Below are 25,453 nucleotides of genomic sequence, written 5' to 3'. Positions count from 1 at the left end.
GTCTTCAGTTGGGTTGGTTATTCTGTAACCCGCACAAGAAGAGACAGTCACAATGTAGACAAAAACTGCTTTTATTGAAAGAGCAGGCAAAAGTACAAAAGGGAAAATCCAGAGAAGAATAGTAATGGGGAGCGATAGGTCGAAGCCGGGGAATCGGGATATGGCAAAGGGGTGAATCTACAGAAGAGTGGTCGAGGAAAGCGTAAGGTCGAAGCCGGGGAAATCAGAATAGTAAGTAGAATAAGACAAGCGAGTTGAATAGACAGGGGAGCTAGGGGAACACTAGAGCTGGCAAAGCGAAGGGGTAAACTAAACAATAACCAACAAGAGTGAGACGAAAGGGCAGCGTATAAATAGGGGAAAACGAACAGTGCAGGTGAAACTAATAATCGAGTGATTGGGACGAGTGCGGGTGAAACTAATACTCTGGTGATTGGGAGCGAGCGTGAGAACCAGAGGGGGGTGATTGGGAGCGAGCGTGTGAGCTCGAAGAAGCGGGGTGAGCTAGAGGAGCAGGGTTCGTTACACAGAGTTAGCTGTTTTTTTTTAAATATAGAATGGTCAATAAATATGTCTGTGTTTCCGCTACTCTCCCCTCGTCTTTTATTGCATTTTATTTTTAGTGTAACACTCATCCACTGACATACAGATGCAATATTTTTTTATTACAATAAAAAGTTATATTTGGGTGAATTAGAAAACAGAACCTCTAAAAATCAGATGCAAAAATTAACCACTAGTTCAATCAGTCTTGTTCTTGATTAAATTGCTGATCTATGTGTTCATCAACTGACAAACACTTTTTTTTAATTTTACAACTAACTTTGTGTTAATGTTCCCTTTCAAATGGCTTATTCCAGCTGTTACAAAGTTGATAGGCCTACAGGATTTTATTAGCAGAATAACATGGGATATGCATGCACTCTCCATCCATGGGTACAAAATAAAACAATTTGGTCTGTATTATATGGTGGTTTGTTCCAGATAGCCAGTTTTACATCAAGCTAAGGCAAATTTAGAATTTGCTGATGTGTTTTTTAGACTATGTCTTTGTATTCTGTTTTTTTTTTTTTTTTTTTTACGTTGGCAAATCAGTAGCAGAATGGTTACTATGTGTTTCCTGTGGAAATGCAGTTGTATTGCAAATTCATGGATATTTATAATTTGATTGTGACTCCAATTAATGAACTAGTACTTGTTGCAATGAAGCATGGTACCTTGATACTTAAGAACTACACATGGGCGCTTGCTTTGGTGTTGCCAACCCATGACAACATTTCTAGATCTGGCCATTTTAGGTGTGTCAGATATAGAGGCCTGTCACGATAATTAAGTTATCGACTTATCGTAAGATATATGGACACGACCTCGATAATTTTAGCTGACCTCGATATTGCCCATTGTGTTTACATGCATGTCTGTTCACATAAGAATAAATGTCACCAACATTTTAGCTAGTCGTGCTGCTTCTGTCTTCCTGTCTGCTCTATTTTGCCAGCGGTGGGGCTCAGGTAGCTCCTCCACACACAGAGTGGACAGCGACAGGTGAAGATTAGCCTACATGTCAGGGCTCTTGCTGGGACAAGTGGAAATGTTGAATATCAATTCACCTTTATTTAATGGTGAAAAAAAGATGCAGTGACAGTGAATAGTGACTGTGACAAACATTCTGGCAAAAATCTAATTTTGTGTTCCTCAGAAGAGAGAAATTCATACAGGCTTGAGGGTGAGTAATGATTTACCGTATTTCTGCACTGTTTTCAGAGCTGGGCACAAAAACTGCAGTTGGAGATGGAGGGGGGCCTTCCCGACATTTAGTTTTTTTTGACATTCCGATTCCAATGTCTGAATATTCTTAAGAATTAAAAGTTAATTGCTCTTTGAAAGGGTGTATTTGCATTATTTTGCTATTATATTATCATTATACCAGTGGCATAAAATGGTCTTAAAATTAAAAAAAAATGATTATGCCACCAAACCCTCACACACTTTGGCTTTCAGCAAGCAACCTGTTAACCTGCAAGCAGGAAGAATGACACCAACTAGTCACATTGCAGAGGTGCTTGTGTCATTAGTGTTGTGAGCAGAGGGGCATTGAAACTAAGTCCAGCTCAGTACATCTTGCATTGTATGCCATGTATCTTAAACTGTAGTTCTGGAGCTGGTTGGCTGCTACATTGTATGACAATGCCCTTAAACTAACCCTTTTCTCCTAGGCTATGTTCAGAATGGAATATTAGCATATTACCTTCTGCTTGTTGGCCATCTTGCCAATGCCCCAGGGCAGTTTTTCTATGTAGCCAATAAACATGTACAGCTCCTATCTACTGAAACGGGGAAAGATCAAAGTCTTCATAGCTGTTTGTAAAGATTATATTTCAACAACATAAAAATCAGCAATAAAACTTGACTGCAATGGTCCTAAACACTGTCTGTTTATTTTGCAATACTGGTTCTACATGTATGGTTTCTCTTACATATATACTTGTGAAAGTGAATCTAGTTGACCACCCAATGTTTACTGGTTATTATGGTGCATTCTGGAAATTTCCAGGGAGCAAAAATGTCATTGGATCCACCAGTAGATTGTTGCGGTGGCTATGTTTTACCACCGCGGTTGTTAAGGGCCAATCACAGCGGGTGAATGGTGATGTATGGTGGTTGGAGTGCGGGGGAGCTGGTGCGCACAAATAATATTTCTAAACGTTTATTGTGGGTCTAACTTTGAATAGTGTGTCATCGAACACAAAATACAAATTAAACCCTTTGTAAAATATTACAATTTACCCAAAAATGACAAATTCAAAACTTTATGTGTTGGTTTACCACGTCTGTCCGTTATTGCCCCATACAGCTATATACGAAGTAACATGTACATGTCAATGGCTAAAAATATTCCAGATTATCAGATTCTGTTAATATTCAACATGACTAAATATTACTAAATAGCTAGACAATAATTCAATAATTCAGTCCTACATTTGCTGAAAGCTTTTCCATTGTCAAATGCTTTACAATTTTTTGGACAGGAAAAAAGCATAATTGTCCGGTATTTGAAAGAATTTCACTCGAGTTATGGTGTATCAGCCACATTGAATACTCATCCAGAATGCTTTTTTAATCTCTTGAACCAAATTACTGAAATTGTGTTGTTGTTTAATACTGATAACAAAGAGGGGATCTTAAGGATAATTTTAACAATTTTAATTCAAACGAAAATATGACTAGAAATAAACAACACTGCAAGATATTACCAATGCACTGACAATGTTTTAGAAGAAGAAAAACCTTTTTGAATAAAATTAGGGATGCTTTGATCAATCGGCCACTATCGTCCGATATTTACGTCCTATGACTAGATCGTGATTTGTTAATTTGGCCGATCGCATAAACCGATCGCTCATGTCTCAAAAGATGCACGGCTCCTTTAAGACTTCAGCAGCACTGTCACGGCATCACAGAGTGTGGGGAATACTGGCATAGTGTTGTAAGACAACAAACTTGATTTCAGCAGTTAACAACGCAGCAGGAGAGCTATGCGAATATGAAAAGCTTGTGTACTGTACTGTTAATGTGGCGTTTCACATGCAGCAAGGCAAAGGGAATTTGAATCCCTCAAAACTGTTCTGGTGGATTGTGAGGACATACTTAAAAGACCAGCTGTGGGTGAACACTTCAAAATGCCAAGGACTACGCATGAAAAATTGTGTGCTGGGGTCTGACCTTTAATTGGGCCAGTCACATCAAGCTATCGCAAACTCATAACACATGCACGAATGGTCAAAACATGTTATTGTTTTGCTATTTAAACTGTTTCCATCACCTTAATGTGCACATCAAAATTGTTGGATGGATACCTAGCTAATGTTGATTCACCAGCACCAAATCAGCATAAACAAGCCTGTACCATCATGGAAATTCATGCTGATTTAAGCTGCTCTATTCAGTAGGACTATGCAGTGCTCTAATGTGATGTGATGTATTTCAAACTCATTGGGACTGCATTTACACTATATGGCCAAAAGTATGTAGACACCTAAACACAAACCCATTTGTGCTTGACTGGTAAAATATTTTTATTTCAAAATCATGGGGTTCAGGTCTTGGTCTTGAACAGGCAAGTCAAGTGCTTCCACACCAGAATCTGAAAACTATTTAGCTGCTGGTATCCTCTGACAGTACAACACTGAAAATGACTGAGCTCTTTGACATGCTACAGTTTAGTGAAAATATTTTTCTAAAAAGATTGAATGGTTGTATCTTGATTTAATGTGCCTGTTAGCAATGGGTGTATCCAAAATAGCCAAACCCTTTCATTCGATGGGGGTGTCCAAATACCTTTTGACCACATAGTGTATGAGTGGCGCGCTTGCAGTTGCCGGGTCTTAGGCAGGTCCACACCAAAGAAGCTCCCACATGGCTCATGTTGGGGCATCAACGCAAGGCTCAAACCCAATGTCAGGTGCTGCTTTGACCGCCAGATGAAATGTCCTGCATAGAATGTTTTGTTTTGGTATTAGCACTGACAGCGTAATGGTACATCATCTGAATTGTCCGGAAACATTGGCTGACATTTCGGAAAGACAGCGGCAATGGGGTCAAAGTGGAAACTGTTTGAACTTTGAACACGGCATTACAGAGCTTTACAGAAGTGCATCGCAGCACCAGGGATAACACTGACCCTTCACTCCATTGAGCTCAGTGTCTGTTACAGTGTTCTGTAACACTGATGCGAGTCATGTGGAAGTCCCTGAATGCATTTTCGATTGAAAATGCATTGATTTTACTACATTTACAAGTCTTATCCTTATTGGAACAGCACTTTCCTCCACCTAAATCTTTAAGACTTACGAAAACACTCTCTATTAACACATACTTTGGAAAATGATGACATATGTATGCTGTGATCTTGCCAACTTGAATGATTGATTCTTGCTGATCACATGATACCATCCCAGTTCCTAATTAAAAACACAACAAAACTTAAAACATTCAAAATCATGGACAGGATGTCAGAGCAGATAATTGTCTGTCAGCACCAAGTGGTCCGATTCTGACCGTTTATCTCTTTCTCTCCTTCCTTCCTTCTAGTCTGCTGTTTTGTGGTGCATAAGCGCTGCCATGAATTCGTCACCTTCTCCTGTCCTGGAGCAGATAAGGGTCCTGCATCAGATGTGAGTACAAAAATCTCTGCCTCTCATTTCCTTTCTCTGTCTCTCTCCCTACCTTCCTTCCTCCCTTCTTTTTTCCATCTCACTCTCGATTTGTCTTGCTCTCTCTCACCTTTTCAGACAGTCTCTGTCTTTCAAATCCATGTAAAGGAGAAAAGAGGTGGAAAAAATGTGTCATCTTTGGTAAATCTAATCCGACATACTGTCACTGAGGAAGTGTGCGAGACAGCTGCAGTGATGATAATGGCGGTCTCTAGTGTCCTCTTGGAGAGTTTGGGGAGAACACTTTTCCGCTCAGTACAGAAGTCATACACGACCATTTAAATCAGCAAATTTCCCAGTCCATACTGACAGGTACATATGGAGGGAATCCACACAAAGAATCAGAGCTCTTCAGGGTTCCTGGAAACATCATGGAATTTAAATATTTTGATTTCCAAGTCATGGAAAAGTCATGGAAATTTCTATAGTGAATGTTATAGTGAACATTTTTCTATTTATGCTCTGCTCTTAAATATTTAATTGCATGGAAATTGCTCTTTGTGAGTGCAGTCTCTATAAAATAATTTTTAGAAATGCTTTTCCAGTAATTATGGAAATAAATGTATCAAAATGTGTGGGAGCCCTGGGATCATGGAAAGTATGGAAATATCAGAGAATTTTTAAATTGGGATTTGCACATTCTTTGGTGCATGAGAGAAGCTCATTCACAGTGGCTTACGTGTTCACATGAGAACTTCTGTTATTTTTTATCGCTAAACAATGCAAGTCACAAGTCACATGGAATACTTTGACGATATTGTGGGTACTTTTTTAATGCTGAATTATATAATTTATGCACCAACGTATGGAATTGGAAAAATTATGTTTCTCCAAAAAGCTTTCTAAATTCACCCCTTATCTGCTGTTGTGCAAACAGTCAACGTTGTTGGGTCTGGTTTAAGTGGGTCGCTCAAAACAAACAGACGTTTTCATAGCGCCACAGAGACAGTGTTTACAGTTTTTGAGAAAATTAACCCATGAATCAGTATCAACTGATATTGTATTGAAAAGATGAACCTCCATTTTCATTAAAACATCTGCTTTTGTGTTCCACATAAGAAAAGTTTGGAATGAAATGTGAGTGAGGTAAACTATGTCAGATCTTTCATTTTTGAGTGAACTATTTCTTTAATTGTGTTATCTCTAACTCCGATAAACAGTCCTTTTATCAGAGTTAACCAATATGAGAAGCTGTTTTTCATATAGTTGCAAAAAGTCTGGGCTTTTGCCTTCATTTTTGATAGACCGATTGCTTTGACATTGAGAGTACTGTACATACATATTTTTTCACCAAATGAAGTGTGCTCTGTGAACTATACTTGGTAATAAAGATGGTTTGCTGGACTTAGCTGGTCTATCTGGTCTTGAAGCCTGACTGAGCTGGTCTTCAGCTGGTCAAGCTGGTCTTCCAGCCTGACCAGCTCATAAGTGCCCTTAACACTTCTAAAACCAGAAAACAGACCAGACTCATTAGTCTGGGAGACCAGCTTAGGCTGGTTTTACCTTTTCCTGAGCAGGGTACATTAGCATGCCAGTAAATTATTGGTGTTATCTATTTGATGAAGCCTGGCCCTTGTAACATTGTCATTAGTTTTTCTTGTGTAAATCTGCTAGTTCGTCTCAGTAGAGCCACTAAAGGGGATTGTAGGTATAAATATAGACAATGTCAAAGACAGGCAAGCAAGGCGGACTCAGAGATGTTTTCAAAGAGGCTAACTTTAGGCTTCAATTATAGAAGTGGGCTAATTAGACTTCCACCAGGGGATTTCTGTACCGGTACTCTCATTAAACTCACATTCATCCTGCACATTATAGAGCTCAGCTTTATATCTTGTTAAAGGCCAACGGAATAGCAGTCTATTGGTTTTTACTGCACAGACTTTAGTTGGGTTCATGGAAGTTTGAGTATATACAGCTCTGTGTGCGGGAAGTTGACATGAAATACTTTGAAATACTTTAATATGAACAGGGCTGCAACAAATTATTATTTTGATAATCGACTAATATAACAATTATTAGAACGATTATTTGACTATTTGGGCGATTATTGCAATGATTAATCATTAGCTCTTAATCGACTATTCAGCTTGTGCCTTGACTTCAAATGTTGCTCAATAACTATAAAGAGGATAAAATCAAGTTTTAAAAATACCTCAAAATGATATTCACTGAATTTGTTTTTATTTCTTATTATAATTTGTTTATTGAGGCTTTCAGTCAGGTACAATCATAGTATTAAAGTTTGCAATTATTTAACAATTCAAGTTAAATAAAATTTAAGTTGAAAAAATTGAGTCACAAAGTGCCTGATAGAAAGAAACTATATACATTCAGGGAATAGTTTATGTCCATAAGTGTATATATTTGGACATAAACTCATACAACTTGTATTTGAAAAGGTAAATTATGTTTTATCCCAATTCAAGTCTGTCTCTACTTATTTATTAACAAAAACAATATAATCTCTCACTTGCGATACATTTGTAACCCATTTTTCCCATTTTCCCATGAAGACATCTTTTTGAAAATTGACACAAAGTAATTTTTTCCATCAGATATTTCTCTGTTGTTTAAATCCAGTCATTTAATGTCAGTCTTTCTTGTTGTTGCCACTTCAGTGTAATTGCTTTTTTACTGGACGCTAACAGTATGCCCATCAGATATTTGTCTACGGATATTAAATCAGGACCCAAATAGCCAAAATAAAGTGTTTTGCTTTTGGGGTGTCTGTTCTAAATATATTCTGAAGGGCTATCCATATGTCCTCCCAATATTTTTGAACATTTGGGCATTGCCAGAAAATATGGTACTGGTAAGCCTCTAAACAGCCACAGTTTCTCCAACATCTTGAGTTTTATTATATTTGGCTGTTTGTTGTGGTGTTTTAAAGAAATGTATTATGTTTTTCCAACAACATTCTCTCCATATCAATGATTTAGTAGAGCTCCACTGAAATTTCCAAATGGTAGTCCATTCCTCATCTGTGATTTCCATTGCACTTTCTTTTATCCATCTTTTCTTAAGATATGTTGATTTAATTTGTCTTTATATTCATGAATATATTTGTGTAATGATCTTATATTTTACTCTAGATATAGATGCTGTTATTAATAATTCTAATAATGGGCACTCTTCATTATATCTTTCAATTCCTGGTCATAAAAATTTCTTATATGGATGTACCTATAAAAGTCTTATTTTTCAAGAGCAAATCTTTCATTTATTGATTGAAAGCATAAAATTTCACCCTGTTCTATTATAGGGCAATATGTGGTGATTCCGCTTCTTACCCAAACTTTAAATCTATTATCGATTTATTCGGGGGTATATGCTATCCACTTAAATTTTAATCTGCCTTGATGGCTCATTTTCTTTTATCATAATTTTCCATACTCGTAAGGTAGTTTTCATCCAGAGCTTATTTATACCATCGATAGTTTGTTGTTTATTGTCTGCTAATATTGCTGGGATGGAGAAATTATTTGAAATATATCTTTCTATTGTTTTCCATGGAGTGCTGTAGTGAGGGTCACACCATAATACCACCGTCCTAATCTGTGCTGCTATGTAGTAATCTTTTAGTGAAGGAAGCGCCTAGCCACCCTTATCTTTAGAAAGTCGTTTTAAATCATACTCTGTGTTTTTACCCTTGCCATATAAATCGCAATAGTATCTTATCCCATTGTGCAAATTGTTTTGGGAATGTCTCCACAGGAATAGTTTGGAACAAATATAAGTATCTTGGTAAAATATTAATTTAGACTGCTTCTATTCTTGAGCTCAGTTTGAAGAAATGTATTAGATTCCATTTATTTAAGTCTTCTATAATTTTTCCAATGAGAGGCACATATTTATTCTCTTGTATGTCTAATATATTCTTTGTGAGGTTCATTCCTAAATATTTGAATGCTTTTCTGCCATTTCAAGAAAAATATTTTTTACATTTTATCTGGGTGATTATAATTATATTAAAAAAATGTACCAATACTTTAATAATACTTTGTATTAATGGCTCTAAATGGAGTGTGAAAAGAATAGGGGGTGAGGGGCACCCCTATCTAGTCCCTATCTCTAAAGTAAATGTCTCTGACAGGGAGCCATTGATTTTAATTCTTGCTGTCGGGGTGTTTTATAATGCTTGGATGCTTTTGATTATAGTCTGATATTCACTGAATTAAAGAGCAAAAAAAACTTTTTATTAAGTTTAATTCAGTAAAAGAAAATCATGCAAACTATCCTATTGTAATCAAGTGTTTTTGTCGTTTTCCATTTAAAATTGTCTAAAAATTCTTAAAACAAGATACATTTACTTTAGAAGCAACATATAAGATATTTAGACTTGCTTTAAGAGAATGTATCTTCAATATAAGTTTATTTTGTATATTAGTGTAGTTCTATCAGTGCAGAAAGGTCAAAGTATACTTATATTGAAGATATACAGTATTCTATAAAATCATATCTTATTTGTTATGTAATATGTTGCTTCTTAGGTAAATGTACGTTTTTTTTAAGGAATTTTAGATATTTCAAAATATTTAAATATTTAATATTATATTCAGCATTCTCTGATAATTTTTTTTCTTCTGCGGTATAGTTCCTAAAGTAAATGTACATTGTTTTAAAGAGTTTTAGTTCCCCGTCTGTCGCTCACTTCAACATTGTGTTGAAGCGACACTAGGGGTCTTTCTTGAGAGCCTCATGCATCTCTGAACTTGAGAAAAGGCCAGAATTTGCATGTCCCGCCCCCGGACATATGGGTATAAAGGGAGGAAAATGCATCTGTCTATTCAGAATTTTCCTTCAGAGCCGAGCGGTTATGTGATCAGGGAGTTGCATTCACGAGACTGTTCACTACATCTCTGATCTATGGCACATATCAGCGGCTTTCTCCTTCTCTGCACAGCTGTGCAGCTCTGCCCCTGGGCGCTTCAACAGCGCTGTTGAAAGAGAATATTAAAAGAGTTTATTTCTCTAAAAGAGAAATAAACAATGGAGGCGATTTGGGGATGGCAGCGGGCTCTGTTTCGCTGGGTACATCCCCACGAACCACCCGCCCCCCAGCACACACGTTGACATCCACCCGGGCTTGGGGTGACAGCGGCTCACCTCACAGCCAGTCTGCTTATCCCCTTGAGCCCACCGAGCTGGATGATGAGCTCACGGCTGCATCGGAGAGTGTTCCGGCATCTGACGCGGAAGACTCGATTGGGCTGCCACACCCAGATGGCCGACATGCTAGATGGCCGGCTGCTGTTCAGCGTGGGGCTGGACTGGAACCCTCCGTCATCCCCACAGCCTTCACGGCTGGATGATTGGTTCCTTGGGTCTGGGCGCTGCTCACAGCCATGCCCCGGTTCCTTTCTTCCTGGAGGTGCATGATGAGGTGACGAGGTCTTGGAGGGCACATGTTACTGCCCGTAACCAACCTCCTCGCTCATCCGCTCTCACTACCCTCGATGGCGGAGCGGCCCACGGGTACTCGGTGGTCCCCCAGGTGGATAGATTGTGATCCACCTGTGTCCCTAGAACACCGGCACCTAGCGGGATCACTCGGTGCTCCCCTCCAAGGTCTGTAGGATGACGTCGTCACTGACCTCCAAAGCCTACAGCGCCGCTGGACAGGCCACTTCCGCCTTGCATGTTCATCTGGCTCAAAGATCTGCACTTGGGTAGTCCTGACCCCGACATGTTGCAGGAACTGCGCTCAGCTATCGACCTCGCCCTCAGGGCCACAAAGTTCACAGCTGTTACACTCGGGCAGGCGATGGCCACCCTCGTGGTTCAGGAATGACACTTATGGCTGAACCTGGTTGCGATGCGGGACGTGGATAATGCATGTGGATAAGGCACGCTTCTTCGGCGACACCGTAGAGGACTTCACCCAGCAGTTTTCAGTGGTGAAGAAACAGATGGAGACCATTTCCCACATCATGCCCCACCGCGCCACTAGCACAGGCCGTGCTCTGTCTGCTCGCCGAGGGCATCCTCCTGTGGCTTCCAGAAAACACTCAGCTCCGCCTCAACCTGGGCCAGCTCTCAACCCCAGCATCAAGTGCCCCACAGGAAGCGCATGCCCCCGTCTCTCGAACATCCTCCAGGACCCGGAAGGCTACTAAACGTTTCAGAGACGGACGACCCAGAGACCAAGACATTTATTCAGGAGCTGGTTAGCAGACCACTCTGTCCCCCGGTGGAGGGCCGGGAGGAGAATCCTCAGTTAAACAGTTTGTTTTCTTTGCCGCACCCCCTTCGGGCTGCAGTACCCACATTCTCAATAAAAGAGCAATTTCCTCTGTCTCTGGGTTACCTGGCCCGCAAAAGCCGTTCTCACAGCATCCCGGTGCCACACCTCAATAGTCTCTGTGCACTAGACGTGGACTCCCTGCCTTCGGACCCACAACTGCTGCCAACCTGCCAGCCGGTTCTGATGAGACCAGAGGACGCCTACATGAGACCTTCTCTTCAGTCACTAACCCGCCCCCTGCCGGGTGTGTGGAGCAAGGTAAGTGCTACGAGTCTTCTCTCAGCACCAGAGCCTCAGGATGCGCTTTTGCCTCCCGATGCCACATTGCCTGCTCCACCGCGCTGCAAAGCCCAGCCGGGTACTCGGCTATACGATTCAGTCCACCTGGCACCCACAACGTTTCGGCGGTATTCGCTCAACCTCGTGCACAGCGAAGATGCTAACACCCTGCATATGGAGATCGCGACCCTTCTACTCAAAGATGCAATTGAGCCTGTCCTTGTCCCACTAAGGGAAGTGGCCATCCACATACTCAACTACATCGATGACTAGCTCATCCTGGCCCACTCCCGAGAGTTACCATGCACCCACAGGGACTAGGTGCTCAGGCACCTCAGCCACCTAGGGCTTCAGGTCAACTGGGAAAAGAGCTGGCTCGCCCCAGTTCAGAGCATCTCTTTTCTCGGCATGGAGTTAGACTCCATCTCAATGATAGCGCGCCTCACCAACGAGCGCACACTGTCAGTGCTGAAATGCCTCACCTTATTCAAGCCAGGCACCGCGGTTCCTCTAAAACATTTCCAGAGGCTTCTGGGGCATACGCCGTCCTCCACGCCGGTCACGCCGCTGGGGTTGATGCATATGAGACCGCTTTAGCACTGGCTCCAGACTCGAGTCCCGAGATAGGCATGGTGCCACGGCACACTTCATGTTTATTACCCCTGCCTGCCGCCAGATTCAAACCCTAGACAGACGTCTGTTTTCTACGGACAGGAGTCCCCTTACAGCAGATGTCCCGTTGCATTCTGGTCACCTCAGACGCCTCCAACAGAGTTGGGGCACCGTGTGCAACAAGCACGCAGCCGCTGGCTCCTGGAAGGGACCCCTGCTGCGTTGGCACATCAACTGCCTAGAGTTGCTGGCTGTATTTGTTGCCCTACGGAGGTTCCTCCCACTAATTCGGGGCAAGCACGTCTTGATCCGTGCAGACAGCACAGTTACTGTAGCATACATATATCGCCAAGGCGGCGTGCACTGCTGTCAGATGTCACAACTCGCCCGCCATCTCCTCCTTTGGAGCCAGCAGCCACTCATATCCCGGGCAGCCTCAACATGGCAGTCGACGTGCTGTCGCGACATGGTACGCTCAGTGGAGTGTGGAGGCTTCACCCCCAGTCATCCAGCTGATTTGGCAAAGCACAGGTAGTCCTGTTTGCTTCCCAAGAGACCTCCCTCTGGTGCTTCCTAACGGAAGCTTCCCTCGGGAAAGACGCGCTGGTACACAGCTGGTCTCGGGGACTACGCAAGTACGCATTTCCCCCAGTGAGCTTTCTTGCGCGGGTGCTGTGCAAGGTCAGGGAGGACAAGGAACAAGTCATTCCTGTGTCCCCCACTTCCTGAGGAAGGACCTTCTTTCTCAGGAACGGGGCACCCTCTGGCATCCACGCCCCGACCTCTGGAATCTCAACGTCTGGCCCCTGACGGGAAGCGGAAGATCTAATTGGCCTACCACCTGCCGTCGTAGACACGATCAACCAAGCCAGAGCTCACCTCTGCCAGGGAAGTTTACGCCCCAAAGTGGCGCTTGGCTCGCAAATTGGTGTTCTTTCCGGTTTGAAGACCCACAGGATGTGCAGTTCGGTCAGTGCTTTCATCCCTACAAGAGAGGTTGGAGGGGAGGCTGTCCCCCTACATCTTGAATGTGTATGTAGCCGCTATCGCGGCCCACCACGACGCAGTGGACGGCAAGTCCTTGGGTAAGCACGACTTCATTATAAGGTTCCTTTGTGGCGCCGGAGGTTGAATCCTCCCCGGTCAAGCCTGTTCCCCTCCTGGGATCTCTCAGTGGTCCTCTCAGGCCTTCAGAGACCCCCCTTCCAAGCCACTTGACTCAGTTGAGCTCGAGGCCCTCTCCTTGAAGACGGCCCTCCTGATCGCGCTCACCTCCATCAAGAGGGTTAAGGACCTGCAAGCGTTCTCTGTCAGCGACACCGTGACCGAGCTACATGCCCAAGGTTCCTACGACCCCCCTTTTAAGGACCAAGTATTGAACCTGCAAGTGAAGCTTCCCCAGGAGGAGCCAGTCCCAGCCTTTTTCGTCGCTTTGCGTACTTATGTGGACTGCACCCAGAGCTTTAAATATTCTGAGCAGCTCTTTTGTCTGCTTTGGTGGACAGTGGAAAGGGAACGCTGTCTCCAAACTGAGGCTTTCCCACTGGGTCGTTGATGCCATAGCATTGGCCTATCACACCCACCTCCTTACGGGTTCGAACACACTCTACGAGAAGTGTGGCATCCTTGTGGGCATCCTTCCATGTCAAAGTGTGCATCAGCAGGGATGCAGTTTCAATATTGCATCCCTTAGATCGGGTCAAGTAATTTATAGACGAGGCACTGACTGCACAGAGAAATGGCAGTTTCAGAGTTTGTACTTTTACATGACCTGCTTCCTTATTATTTGAACTTTAATAAAGGATGCATTGAAGATTTAATGCAGACTCTCCGAGGTGTTTCCTTTAAAGATGCTCTTACATGCAAGTTTTGCTTGATTGGAATGGCAGCTCTGACTCCGCTTTATTTCACAATGATAGTGCTTCTGTATTTACTTAATTTTGTATAATTTCATAATACTTTGCAATCTACATCACTGTGTGCAGTGCTTTCTTCCTCTCTTCAATCAGGCGCAAGCTGCTGTTTCTGCTCCCCTCGCACGCCCTCATTAGTTTAATGTGATCTCATGTTAATTTAAATGAGATCAAACGACTGTTCGACAATTACAATTTTTGTCTACAATTTTTTTTATTGCCATCGTTGTCGATAACATCGAGTAATCGTTTCAGCCCCAACTATGAAATCTCCATCTAAAACTATTATAAATAACATTTTGATAATCCTTTTCATAATTATTATGGATGCAACATTTTTAACCTCATATACGCTCACTGAGTACTTTATTAGGAACACTACACCTACATATTCATGTGATTATCTAATCAAACATTATTTTTTGATATATGATCTAATCATGTGGCAGCAGTGTAATGCATACAGTCATGCAGATACAGGTCAGGAGCTTAATTTAATGTTCACATAAACCACCAGAATGGTGAAAAAATTTGATCTCAATGGTTTCGACATTGGCATGATTGTTGGTGCCTGAAGGGCTGGTTTGAGTGTTTCTGTCACTGCTGATCTCCTGTGATTTTCACGCACAACAGACTCTAGAGTTTACTCAGAATGGTGCCAAAATCAAAAAACATCCAGTGAGCGGCGATTCTGTGGGCGGAAACTTCTTGTTGATAAGAGAGGAGAATGGAGAATGACCAGACTAGTTCGAGCTGACAGAAAGTCTACGGTAAGTCAGATAACCACTCTGTACAATTGTGGTGAGCAGAATAGCATCTTAGAATGCACAACACGTCGAACCTTGAGGTGGATGGGCTACAACATCAGAAGACCACACCGGAAACATTATTAGGACCATAGTATTTCTAATAAAGTGCTCAGTGAGTTTAAATTGAGATGTAACATGTCGCATGTAACATTTATACTTTTAAATACATTTTTCTCTCTGCAGGACCATTTAAAACAAACTAGTGAAGGCAAAAAGTTAATTAAGAATAGAAAAAATTATTGTGACCTGTCACAGCACTACACTTGTATACACTCATATACAGTATTTTTAACCTAAAATATTGATGTTTTAAGAAAAGTTTATGTACGTGTTACGTGTCAGCTACCTGTGCAGATATTTGCTAATTTCTCCTTTTTCAAAGGCAGCTTGTCAGATGTTGCAGGACTTCCCACATCCCAAAAGCTGTCTCTGATCAGAAAGGGCTGCAAAAAGCATGATCTTTTGTACATTTGGTCAGAAATGTTTCATGCACACTGTTTTCTTGGGAAAGTAAAAATGTCTAATTTGTATCTCTCTCTCTCTCTAATGATGGAGGGATCAGTTTTCTTCCTTAATAAATAACTGCAACAGGTGACATAACAGCATTTTTGTATATACTTCCTTGCTGAAAAGACCAGCTTAGACCAACACAAATAGTCCAATCGCCTGTTTGGTGCTGATCTAGTTCGTAGATTAGCACAACCATATTATTAACCAGCAAAAAAGGCTGGTTAGAGAGCAGGGTCTTTGGAATGAAACGGATTAAGCAAGGGAGGATGCTGTTTAAACTAGCTAAGAAGCCTGTTGGGGAAGCCAGTATACCATCCAAAAGTTAACACAATATATGCTGTTGACCAGCAATGCTAGTTGTGTGCCAGTCTAACAGATAAATACGAAATAGTTTTTCCTTTTTATCCTCTCAGACCTGTTGACTGTGGACATCTTAAAATGCTACAGACATAAACACACCGCTTCACCAGAATAATTTGCAACAATAGACAATTTCACCAATGCTGTCGTTGATTGTAAGAGCAGAGATTGTAGCAGCATTGCTTCCTGTAGGCTGGTCTGTTTTTACTCCAAGCTTCTGTCTGGCATGAGCTGACACTGATTGCAAAAACAGCAATGTACACATTCATAGACAATCTAGAACTTGTCCTATAACTGTTTGGGAAATTTTACGGGATGATTAAATGTTTTAGAGAAACACAATAGTACTCCCTCTCGCTCCCTCTTCATCTTCATGCTGTTCACAAAGCTTAACCCTGTCTAGAAATTTCTACGCCATCTCCCACTCCCCACTTTCATTATTTGAAATCCCTTTGGGATAGGCATGGATGCTCCCACATGCTCTGCCAGAAGTGGGTGATATCTATAAATACCCTGCTCACACTGGTTGCATGCTCCCGTGGGGCACCGATTTAATAAGGCCAGGCAGGCATTTGCATAAACACATTTTGTGTAGCAGTCACACTTTCCTCTGATTGGGTGATTTACCTCTCATGCTTGTTGGCATGGAGGTATAAAGAGAGAAGGTGTGTATTCATATGTAAGGCTGTTTGTGTGGATGTGCTATTCTCTGAGTGAATATGCGCCAGCCCGAGCTATTGTGGAGTTATTTAAAGAGCCATTTCAAGGAGAAACCAAACGTCACCCTGTTACCAAGCAGTGTGGCTGCTTGCTTGTCACAAAGCATTAAGTAAAAAACATGGGTGGACTGATCAGAACTGAGTGTATGTGTGTGTGTGTGTGTGTGTGTGTGTGTGTGTGTGTGTGTGTGTGTGTGTGTGTGTGTGTGTTATGTCTGTGTATGAGAAAATAGGTTTGACCAGATTGCTGTCCCCAGATCTTATCATTGCCATGAATCCTTTGATTACCAGCTAACTTTCTCTTGTGGAATTTCCTGGATTTCTGCATAAATTGGTCATAAAAATTGTGATCTTCAACTAAGTAAAAACAATAGAAAAACACATTCTGCTTAAATGGAGACTTTTCCCAAAAAGGACTAATGCCTGTTACACACTACATGTCTCTCAAAGATGTCGGATCGTGGTACCGTTCATATTACACTGTAATATGTCTGTCTTGTCATGGAAGTCGTAGCATTTTCAAATTACACGACGAATCGGTGACAGGGTTGAACACATTACAAAATATTTCACTATTGACTAATCCCCGACGAATCTGCCTGGACGTTTCACAACAGAGTACATGTGAGAAGTGATATCAGTGATTCGAAAACAAAAGCATGATCATATGTTATGCATTTCAGAATATGATGTGTATGTTTTTAATCCTATATTTTATTGGTTACAATATGAAAAAGTAGCTCCTACTGAAAAATCGACCTAATTGCTTACCTGTCTGCCCAAGAGAATTGGCAATTTCTCTCCAACTCTTCTCTTTCTTCACCCGGTTGTGGTACAGTTCAGAGGAAACGTCAAATAGGCACTGGTGCTCCTGCCATTGTTCCACAAATTTTTCCTCCATTTCTTTGGTCCAGTGAGACTTTCTTGATACCGCAGCCATGCTAGTTGATGTTCTGTTGCAGGTACATCAGGACTACACCCCATTTCTTGCTCTCTCATTGGCTGTAGGTCAACGCTGCAGTTGTATCCAGTCAAAACATATTTCAAATTGTGTGATTTGGAATCGCAGACAGGTCCAGATATTTAACATTCTAGATATCTCACTAACATTCTAGATATTCTAGACACATCGGCGCTTCTCTGAAATCGCATCTTTGATAGTTCATATATTGCGATCATCGCTTACAGGAGCGAGCTCCGATTTGCCTATGATTTCAGACTTTTGTCGGCGATCTCCACAAAATTGTCGGTGAGCGAAATTCAGGATTAAAATAGTGTAAACTCTGCATAAGGGGCCATTTACACTGATTGTGTTTTTCTGCCTTGTTTTGCAATAGTTTTTCTATTTAAAATGGGCTAGACAGACATCTTTGACTGTTGTGCCTCATCTCAGTGTTTTTTTTTTTTTCAGTGTCTCCTCCAGTCACATTTTTTTATATGTTTAAATGGACTTAAACTTTTAAAATGCATCTCAAGACACTTGGTCTAAGTTCTATTAGTTGCGCTTAGTCTAGCTTTGTTTTTTGCACATGAACTTGTTCAGTCTGATTGGCCTCTTTTTTTTTTTTTACCCCATTTACACCTGGTATTAAGATGCGCCTTGGGTGATCCGATCACATGTGGTTCACTTGTGTTCGGATATGGAGGGGAGGGTCTCTGTTTCATTACATATGTTATTGTGTTACTTCATGAGCAAAGTCAGAAAAGACAAAGAAAGTGTGAAAAAAAAAAAAAAATGGTGCCCTGTTTCTCCCAGATGCAGCTGAAATTTAATCTAAGCACAAACGCAACATGACATGCAGACTTATCTGTTATTTTAGTGTATTACCTGTTGTGACTAGGAGGAGGGCTTGGCCGGTCTGTGAAGCTGCATTGCTGGTGCTGAATCAGCTGATCAACGGGAGAGCGAGATAAAGGGGAGTATTTATGTGTTTGTTTGTTTTATGTTGAGGTTCGCATTAAACTTTGTTTACTGCTCAGCTGGTTCCTGCCTCCTCCTTGTCCGTTCTTATACCGTTACAGCGGTGCCGAAACCCTGGAGGGAGGAGGGATGCGCTGTCACGGAGTCCTCGCCACTGCCATCTGCCAGGGGAGCAGTTGCGGCCATCTGCCTGGGACCACCGGCTGACAGAACAGCTGGAAGGGCAGAATCTCCCCTCTAGAGATGGGGGGGGTTTAGTCAGACCAGTGGTGCCCCAGCCTGAATCGGGCTGAGAGGAGTATGACAAGGAGGAGGGCGTGGCCGGGCTGTGAGGCTGCATGGCTGGCACTGAATCAGCTAATGCCGGAGAGGAAAGAGAGAGAGAGAGACGGAGAGAGAAAAAAGAGAGAGACGCACGTGGCCGTGTTGTAGTTGTGTCTGTATTTCTGTTTGTTTAATGTTGAGGCTCACATTAAAATTTATGTTTACTGTTCAGCCGGTTCCCGCCTCCTCCTTGCCTGTCCTTATACTGTTACACCTGTATTTAAGGAGCTTCAGGTGCTCGTCTGTGTTGATATCAGACACATTGAAGAAGATCCGCGAAGCTCTCATGATTGTGGATGTCTCCACTTTTTACAATTTTCCAATCAGATGATTTACAATATTTCCTTTTTAAAGCCACTTGTAACCGGCAAAGCTTAAACTCTTGTTTTAGTGTAGCGGTTGATTGACAGGTGAGGGTTGGCACTTTACTGCTGCCGGGATGCATACAGGATGGATTAGCGTTTGTTACCGCCATCCAAGAACCGCTTAAACCCCCTTCTAGATTTACACAGTGCAATTTTAACCTGTTGCATAATCTACCATAATCTTTCACTTTTGGTTATGCCGTGAACCACAAACATCTGAACTTCCTGGTACTGATGCTGTTATAAATACTACCCCCCCCCCTGCAGCTGCCACTAAAGAGAAAGCATCTACTGCATCAAAAATTGTATGGAGTTCGTAAAAAGAGGAATCGGACATGCAAGTGTTTTATAAATGTGCGCATATGTGAGTGTCTCTACAAGAAGATGCTTGGCTCAGGTCTTTTTTTTTCCTTCAGCCAGACGACTCAATCACCACAAACTCTCATTCTGAAGGTGCCAGCCTGTTGCTGAGCGATGGGCTTTGGCCATCACCATGGGAACCCTCAGAAGACAACAGGGTGGGAGGGTTTTGTTGTGAAGAGTTTCTATTACCTCTCCTCTTCCTCCCCTCTATTTCCATTTGAACTCTTTTGTACTGATCTGCCTGCACCTTCTTATTCCATGCTGATTGTTGGATGACTCAGTGCACTGCATGCTGTGTGATAGAAGCATGGGAGTAGGAGCATTTTACATGTAGTCTATCTAAAAAAAGAAAATAATCTTTTTTGCATTGGCATGGAAAAACAGCACTCTAACAGACATCATACAGACATAGTGGCATTTATATGCAGTGTACAGTTGCTTATGTCAGATAATTATGAAGTAATACATTCCTTTCACATGATTTGCATCAATGTTGCCAAATGCGTTGGACTGTTGGGAGCGAAATACCAGCTACAGAGTAACCACCCCTGTTGAAAAGACCAGCATTGATGGTGACCAGCATATATTGGGTTTTAGATGCTGGTGCCTAGCACAGGATGCTGATATGGGCATGTCCCTAACAGGCTTTTAACTAGCTTAACCAGTGAGACTTCCTTAGTTAACCAGCTTCACCAGAAAAGCCAATTGACCAGCTTCATCAGACAAGGTTTAGATCTCGAAGCACAGCCAACTATCACTGGAAAAGGCATGACAGTCAGAAGTCAGCTTTGTAATGACAGTTCTAATTTTGCATCTTAAGTTTGTGATTTTCACAATGATGATTTGCCATGTTATTTACCAGTGATTGAGTACAAAGCAACAAGAAATAATAAAAAAAGGCTTAGTGATGAGATCACGATTGCCTCATAATTTTTATTTTGTCATTGCGCCTCTATTCTTAAATAAATGTAACCCTTTAAGCTTGGATGGCTCCACAGATTATTGTATTGTATTGTATCGTTTGAAAGTGAAGAAGCTCTACTTTACAATGAATGCAGGCATTATGACCAAAATTGAACAAGTGCTTTCAAATTAGATCAAATAGCCATGTGTCATATATTGCTGAAAGCTCTCAAAGAGTAGAATGCAACCAGCCTATTTGTTTTACTCCCAGACAAAAATATAGCAAGTAATAGTATTTGTCTTTGGCAATTATGTTAGTGTTGCTTTTATACTGTGTTTTCACTTTCACAAATTAACAGAACATAAGAAAATCACACACCATTATTTAGAGAATGTGATTATCTTTCAAACGAGCCCACACACAAGGTAATCAAATGCAGAGACCATTAGATAATTCACACATGAAGCACAATTTGACATATGGCCACCAGGAGATGGCGCCTTGTAAATGAATGGTGCAGACTCCTAGAGTCAAAAGGCACTCATTCTGTGAAATTTTATTACTAAAATCATATCTCATGTCATTGTTGTGTTTGCATGTGTAATTATTATTATTTTTTATGTATGTAATTATTTGGAAAGGCTTTTGGACACATGGAGATGTTTTTGGACACCATGATAATTTATTTGTGTAATGCTATAACTTTTGATTGTTTTGTTGTATCAGCACAAACATTTTCTCAGATACTGTTGACATGATTGGAACAAAACAAAAGCAGTTTTTTTGGAGCCACCTTATTTACACCTAGAGATATACACTGCCTGGCCAAAAATAAAGTTGCATATTCTAATATTTAGTTTGATCGCTTTTAGCATTGATTACGGTGATTATTCCTTGTGGCATTGTTTCGGCAACCTTATTCAATGTCACAACATTTATTTCCATCCAGAGCTGCATACATTTTTGGGCGAGGTCTTGTATTGATGACAGGAGAGTCGAACCACTCTGTTAATTCTTCTCCAGCACATCCCAAAGACTTTAAATGGGGTTAAGGTCAGGAGTCTGTGGTGGTGAAAATGAATCCTCATGCTCGCTGAACCACTCTTTAACAATTTGAGCCCAATGAATCTTGGCATTGTCGTCCTGGAATATGCCCATGCCGTCAGGGAAGAAAAAAACTCCATTGATGGGATAACCTGGTCATTCAGGACATTCAGGTAGTTAGCTGATTTTAGCCGCATAACGTTGCTGAGCCTTAACCTGACCATTTGAAGCAACCCCAGATCATAACACTGCCTCCAGAGGCTTGTACAATGACGTCATTCCAAACCTGTATGGCTTTTATCCGCTTATGGATTTTGTGTGGGGCATGAGGTCCGTATTCTCAATACAAAGGCAATGGATAGTGCCTCAGTTTAAAGTCATATAAAGTATCAGAAAAGTAATCCATATAACTCCTGTGTCATATTCTAAGACTTTTGAAAACATATGATGGTGATGGTGAGAAACACACAATTTTTGTCCTAGTTTTTTAGCACTAAACAATGCAAGTTCTCAACACAAGCCGTTGTGAATGTGCTTCTCTCATCCACTGAATGTGCAACAAATATCAAGATATTTACTGCAAAATGACTTACATTTTGTGTTTTTTTTTTTTTTTTTCAAACAAAAACATATCGTATGTCTTCAGAAGACTTGGAATATGATGCACAGGTCAGATGAAATAGTAAGTTTTTGGAAGTGATGCACTTTCCTCTGCCATTGTACTGACAAGATGGCCCCATTTATAAAAAAATATATATCCTTGTGTGTTCCACTTAAGAAAGAATGTCGAACAGATTTTAAATTATCTAAAGGCGAGTAAATTATGACACAATTTGTATCTAATACTTTAATGATGTGGTCTCTTGTGGGGTGTTTGCAAAAGACCTTAGTCCTTAACAGACTACACCAGCTATATGTCTGAAGATAGTAAACCTTATTGCTGTAATATGTCAGAGCTTTAGTCTATGGAATTAACTGTTTCCTGTGCAAACCTTGCTGTTTTCTGTGAAGTGATTTATGGGTTTCTCAAGCACCTGCATTTGCCAGTGTAGAGAACTTCTTGCATAACAAGTTAAGCCAATCCAAACACACCACTTACTCTTGTTTTCTCTTTGGAAACCTCAGATAATTTAGTCACACCCATTTTACCTGATAGTCAGCAGAACATGATGTAGTAAAAAAGACCACATATTTTCTCTGCAACAGCAACAATTACCAGATAATTGGTTTCAGCCAATCAGAGCTGAGCACTTATTCAACCTACATCATTTAGTGTCCAAAACCAAGCCTTTCAAGACACCATATCATAATTTCTAATGATCTAGAACAAATTCAAGTAAGCTTTTTAGAGATTTAAAGATAATGAAGAAAATATTTAGTTTTTTTTTTTTTTAGATTTTTATTGCTGTTTATCTGCTGAACTACACTCACAGGATTGTGACTTAGGATTCATATGTGCCTTGTTGCCTTACCTCCAGCTTTTTTCGGCTTGAAGACACAGCCCATCGCCGTGTTCCAAGAAGTACTGTATAAATTATGCCTTTGCTGGAGATTTTGAATGGAGAACAATCTTGTTGGTGTACAGTCATTTCATATTGAATTGAGATAGGCCAATACAGATTTTGCAACTTGCTTGTTTTGTCATCAGATGTTTTACTAAGAAATGCTTAAATATTTTTTGCTTTTTATACTTCACTGTTCTAACAGTAAATAGTTTCCATTGAATATTGGATCTGTTAAACACATGATAGGCCAAAACATTTAAAGTGAGCCACAGTGAACGATAGAAGATAAAAAGATAAAAGATAAAAAATGACTAAATATGATAACATGATGATTGTTATGAAAAACTGTTATTTTGTATATTCTTGTTTTTGCAGTTTAAACCTTTTAAGGTTTAGTAATCACACAAAGACATTGCAATTTCAGTCTTAATTTAATCAATCATGCAGCATTAATGGATATCAAACTGATATTTCTGAAGTTAAAGTCTTTGTTTTCAAAGCGTTTTTAATGGTTTCCCTCATTATGTAGCCTATAGGTAAGTGCCGCTTTCACATCCATGTATGCCTTTTTCTGCATTAACATGAGAACAAGACAGAATGAAAGTAAAATATTACATGTTCTTAGTGCCATCCCTTCTCTACATTCGTAGGAGTGTCAACCCTTCTACATATTGTGGTTATTATTATTTCTGGATTGTGCATTTGAATTCAAAGAGTTTTTAGAAAGTGTGTTTCTAATTAATAAAAAAAAATCTATTTGTCATATCTGCGTTTTCATGCTTATTACCGATATGCCAATGGTTTTAATTTGGTCAATAATTGGCCAATACAAATTGGCAGCCAATACATCGGTGCATCCCTCTTAAAAGGTTGTTCTGAATAACCATTATTTTTGAGCCCCCCAGCTACCACAGAGGTTAAAGTCTTTGAAGGTAATAGGGCATGTGGTGATCACTTCTGAATGGAACGCACACTATGTCTACTGGTCTTAAACCAGTATTCAGCCTCAATTGTGGTTGTCATTTGTACCTTCTGTGGTGTTCACAGATTAACGGTAGTATTGTTATCAGTGGGACTTCAGAAATGTTGGCTTTGCTGTTCTGCCTTTGCCATTCATGTATAGACAAAGTTCCTGGGCTTTTGCTTTTCATTTTAATGAAGGCTAAGTGATGAACAAAGCATCTTGAAAATCAGACAATGTGATCAGAAATGCTCACACCTGCACTTCATTATTGTGTACTGTACTGTATGTGTGTTTGTGCGTGTGTGCATGCATGTGCGTGATTCATTTTTGCACCATATACTTGGCCATCTAGTGTATGCATTTTGGAAGGGTGTTATTGTGTTAAACACTTTTTCTACAATGGGACAGACCTTATATCTTTGTCACTGACTGTTTTCCCCTCTGTGGATCCATATTTAGACAGGCACCCATATGTTTACTTGAATTTCATCTACAGTGTTTCATTGTTTGTCAGTTTCCATTTGCACAGTGTTGAACACATATGAATTATATTGTGTCTGTTCTCTTTTTTTTATTAGTGAATATGTGTTTTGTGGCAGAGGCATGTATTAAAGTGGTAACATTGTCCTCTGTCTATTCAGATGAGTCTATATTGTCCCATCACACCTGCACCTGCTCTGGATTTCACATCCCTCTTTTGTTTGGCCTTCATTGCTTGAATGGGCCCGTGCTGCCACACACGCTTTAAATTGGTCTCTGTGCTGCTTTAGATGTTGGTATACATTCTTGTTTCTGGTGCCACCTGATGTAACAACATTTATATTGGGCTATGTTAAAATATTCTGACTGTGGTTAGACTACTTCTCTAAATTGTGAAATTTTTTAGAAAAGTATTCTCTTGGAATTTTTTAAGGCAAACATTTGCAAGCTTTTTTCACCTCTACAACCAGAAAGAATTTGATTAGAGCTGGTTTTACATTTGATGAAAAGACAACTTGGTCCATTGTTGATGGAGGTCCAGGATTTAAAGCTCTTGATTCCACTTTTTACTTCTAACTTATGTTACTGCATGGCTTCTACTGTTTTCAAGAGCTTCATCAATGTTGTTTATTATGCCAGAGCTGTTTAATATGGTTTTAACCAAGCACTTAGACATTTGAGGTCTTTGACTTTCAATATAAGTTGGAAGTACAGAATTCTCTGTAGAATTAAAATCGGTTGTGCAAATCTTGTGATTTGCATAATGCTGTCCAAATTGCCCACTGAGTCACACAGGCTTTGTACCTTCTCTTATGAAAACCATATTGCGGTCAAACCACAGTGCAGAATACATAAATGTATCACATATCTTATAAGACAAACACTTGGCATTCATGATTTACTGTGAATAGATACATTTTTTTA

General features: G+C 40.6%; 1 protein-coding gene across 2 annotated transcripts in view; it reads left to right on the top strand.

The window, feature by feature from the left end:
- Positions 1-25,453, top strand: part of LOC127653093 (protein kinase C beta type) — a 231,503-nt gene that overhangs the window by 67,800 nt on the left and 138,250 nt on the right. For both annotated transcript variants that reach the window (XM_052139605.1, XM_052139604.1), the window contains exon 3: positions 5,092-5,174. In XM_052139605.1, the coding sequence (XP_051995565.1) occupies positions 5,092-5,174 (83 nt within the window). The remainder of the gene's footprint in view (positions 1-5,091; positions 5,175-25,453) is intronic.

The sequence above is a fragment of the Xyrauchen texanus genome, chromosome 12 (assembly GCF_025860055.1).
Source record: "Xyrauchen texanus isolate HMW12.3.18 chromosome 12, RBS_HiC_50CHRs, whole genome shotgun sequence".
NCBI lineage: Eukaryota > Metazoa > Chordata > Actinopteri > Cypriniformes > Catostomidae > Xyrauchen > Xyrauchen texanus.
The sequence above is the reverse complement of the archived record's forward strand: the minus strand, read 5'-3'. Positions and strand labels throughout refer to the sequence as shown.